Below are 3,244 nucleotides of genomic sequence, written 5' to 3' on the forward strand. Positions count from 1 at the left end.
CTCCGAGGATACAGCCTGTCTGAAGTCTCAGGAGTGGAGAGTCGCCCTCGGCTGTACAGTGCGCGTTTCTCTCCTCCGACTTTCTCTTCTCCTTAAGCGCTCTAGTCCGTCGCTATGAGTTGTCTGGATGTGATGTACCACCAAAGCTATGGAGCGCACTACCTCCCCGCAGCGGCGTACAAGGCGACGTACTACAACCATCACCACCAGCAACAACAGGTGAGATATTCTTCATAGGCTGTCACTTTTCAAATATCGGCGGTTTTTCATTTTAGTTGGGGACAGTTACTCAAAACTCATGTCACGTTGGATGAAGTATGAGTTGTGTGCGTATCAAAACTTAAATGTATTGGCAATAGTTATTCATGGCCTATAGGCTACTAAACAAAATAAGCATTAGCCTGAAGAAGAGATAGGTGTAAATGTCACCAGCTCTAAAATCAAAGTAACATTTTGTAGACTATTTAGAAATAATAATCAATTTCATGTCGTTTTTACGCAGTAATAGTTATTGCTTCCATTCAGCACACCCCCTTAAACTTTCTTCACGCCTCTCCCTCACACACACACACACACACACACACACACACACACACACACACACACACACACACACACACACACACACACACACACACACACACACACACACACACACACACACACACACACACACACACACACACACACACCCCAATTAACTTCAATTTCAGTTTTGAATGATTAAATTCCAGCCCGAGGCTCGGTATTCAACTCAGGTCAGGCGTAATGACACGGAACTATTAGTCCTGCGGTCAAACGGTGATGTAATGACAGCCGGTCAGTCACTCAGGAATGTGGATGAGGCACACTGACTTTTACAAATAGTTGGAATGCAGTATGGGGAAAAAATAAATTCATTTTCAAACACAGCTCCTGCTCCCGGATAAAATATTTACTGGTATGATACTAAGAAAAAAAACAATTATTAGGCTCTACTAAAATGTACATTCTTTGCTATTTTATTACAATCTAGTTAATTTTATCTATGTCTCTTTCTCCAGAGGAGGCTAAGTGTTTACAGCAGGATGCAGGAGTGTATCGAGCAACAGCAGCAAGAAGGAGGAAGAGGGATGCCACCCGGGGATCAGGGCCTCCGGCAGGATCCTGCAGCTCCAGGAACTGAATCAGGACGTAGATCTACATCTGATTCAGAGCTGAAGGATGGACCTCAACCAGCAGAAGCAGAGTACTTGAGCTCCCGGTGTGTTTTGTTCACCTACTTCCAAGGCGACATCGGGGACGTGGTTGATGAGCACTTTTCCCGAGCTCTCAGTCAGTCCAGCACATTCAGCAATGAGACCAAACCGATCAGAGTGACTCAGTCATCTGCCTCAGCCACTGCTGGCTTATGGAAAGGTGAGATGGGGTAACAAATCTGAAAAAGTTCTCATAGAGCGAAAATACAAAATACATAGCTGCTGAATTGCATCCTAATTATTAAAGTCTTAAAAACACTGGAGTTTCTTTTGTAGCAATGTGTTGACGAATAGAGTCTTCCTGTTTGTTTCAGATGGTGGCTCTCTCTCTGAAGGTCAGAGCAGCTCGGTGTGGAATGGCACCTATCCATCCCAGGCCAGTCCTTGCCTTCCATCTGTCTCTGTCTCAGTCCATCCAGACTTCTCTACCAGCCCTGTTTCCTTCAACCACCCGGATGGAGCCCTGTGGACCGACCACATGCTCTCCCAGGCCAGCCTCCCGCCTCCAGCTGCCTTCCCCGATAGCTGGACCTACAGCCTGAACTCCCCGAGCACAAGTGGCTACCCTAATGTCCACAATGTCTACCATCCTCACCCCCACCCCCATATCCACACCCGGCACCACCACCCCATGCTCCATTCATACCCGACCCACAGCACAGCACTGGATCCCAGGTTTAATCCTCTGCTGCTGCCCGGAGTTAGGAACCAGAACCCGCCAGCCGCCAGTGCAGGGACTTCCCCACACAGCGACGGGGTTAAGACGGAGATGGACTCCAGCAGCAACAGCACCATCACAGGAACCTCTGTCACCTGGAGCCCCTCGGCCCTCCATGGATCATTGGAGTTGTATGACTCAGGTAGATACAAAGCAAATTCTACACAATATAGACATAGACCTCCAAGGATTTGTAAGACTTTATTCTAACTTGTGCAGAAAATGAGCACAACAGTAATTTTACCTCTTTCTCTCCTGCAGCTCTTGACCAGACCAAAGCAAAGACGTCAGTTTGGTTCTAACTGATGTACTGACAATAAGAAGGATTATCAATTCACAGCAAAAAAGGACCTACTATGTGGCTCTACCAATGTATGGCTGCAACACCAGCACTGTAATGTACGATGTAGATAGAAGGCTTGCTGTAGCTTAGACTATGAGTCCTGCACTGTCCACACAACTAATATGGAGATAAATTCAAGCTTTGGACTTAAATGACAGTGATCTACTGCTTTGACTGCGGGTCAAGGGCCTCGAAGAACAAACTACTAGCTTTAAAAGAGGGAGGACTCTTCTTCTCCATCAGCACAAAACACCATTTCTCTTTCTTGCAACGTGGGATTAAGTGGTTCTGTTTCAAGAGCTCGATTTTGATCCACATTTTGTTTTTGTACAGTAAATGTTTGTTGATAACTGTAAATGTTTATGTGTGTACAGTTGTGCCATGCTAAGTCGTTGTTGTTTGGATGACTTCTGCTAAAATTCTTGCCTAAATGCTACATTGCTATTTTTGCCTTAAGGGACTGTGTAGTGTACATATTGCTGCTGTATGTTTAAGAATAAATTGTTGGATTGTATTTGCAAATGGAGGTTATCTTTCAGACATACATTTACACCCAAAATTTGTAGAATTCAAATTTTCTTGAGGGTATTGGGCAAATCATCAAAATTTTAAAGGTCCCATATTATGCTCATTTTCAGGGATCAACATGTATTTGGGGTTAACTAGAACCTGTTTAATGCATTAATGTTAAATAAAATGATAATAGCAGCACTCCCTACTTATATATAGTATAGTTGTGACATCACAACCATACAGAAGTCCTGACGGCTCGTTTAAAGGCACAGTTTCTGAATACGGGCTGTTGATTGTTTCCATACTTTCACAGTATTTATATAGCACCTCATACTGCTTTATAATAAAAAAAAGACATGAAATCTCACTTTTTACAATATGGAACCTTTAAACAATATTATGTTCAATTAAGTTATATTACTGCTTCCAAGA

The 3,244-nt window shown here is 43.8% G+C and overlaps 1 protein-coding gene across 1 annotated transcript; it reads left to right on the forward strand.

The window, feature by feature from the left end:
• vgll3 (vestigial-like family member 3) lies at positions 1-2,698 on the forward strand. The gene is made up of 4 exons (XM_083921311.1): positions 1-219; positions 1,044-1,398; positions 1,553-2,098; positions 2,218-2,698. Exons 1-4 carry the CDS (start codon positions 115-117, stop codon positions 2,256-2,258), a joined length of 1,047 nt encoding a protein of 348 aa, XP_083777437.1. The 5' UTR covers positions 1-114; the 3' UTR covers positions 2,259-2,698.
• The last annotated feature ends 546 nt before the right edge of the window (positions 2,699-3,244 follow it).

The sequence above is a fragment of the Echiichthys vipera genome, assembly GCF_963691815.1.
Source record: "Echiichthys vipera genome assembly, chromosome: 10".
Lineage (NCBI taxonomy): Eukaryota > Metazoa > Chordata > Actinopteri > Perciformes > Trachinidae > Echiichthys > Echiichthys vipera.

What these genes read in the sequence shown, in the direction of transcription:
- vgll3 (XM_083921311.1), top strand. Translation starts at nt 115, where the DNA reads ATGAGTTGTCTGGATGTGATGTACCACCAAAGCTATGGAGCGCACTAC. An exon ending in CACTGCTGGCTTATGGAAAG is followed by an intron (nt 1,399 to 1,552) that starts GTGAGATGGGGT and finishes TGTTTGTTTCAG; the next exon opens with ATGGTGGCTCTCTCTCTGAA. An exon ending in ATTGGAGTTGTATGACTCAG is followed by an intron (nt 2,099 to 2,217) that starts GTAGATACAAAG and finishes TCTCTCCTGCAG; the next exon opens with CTCTTGACCAGACCAAAGCA.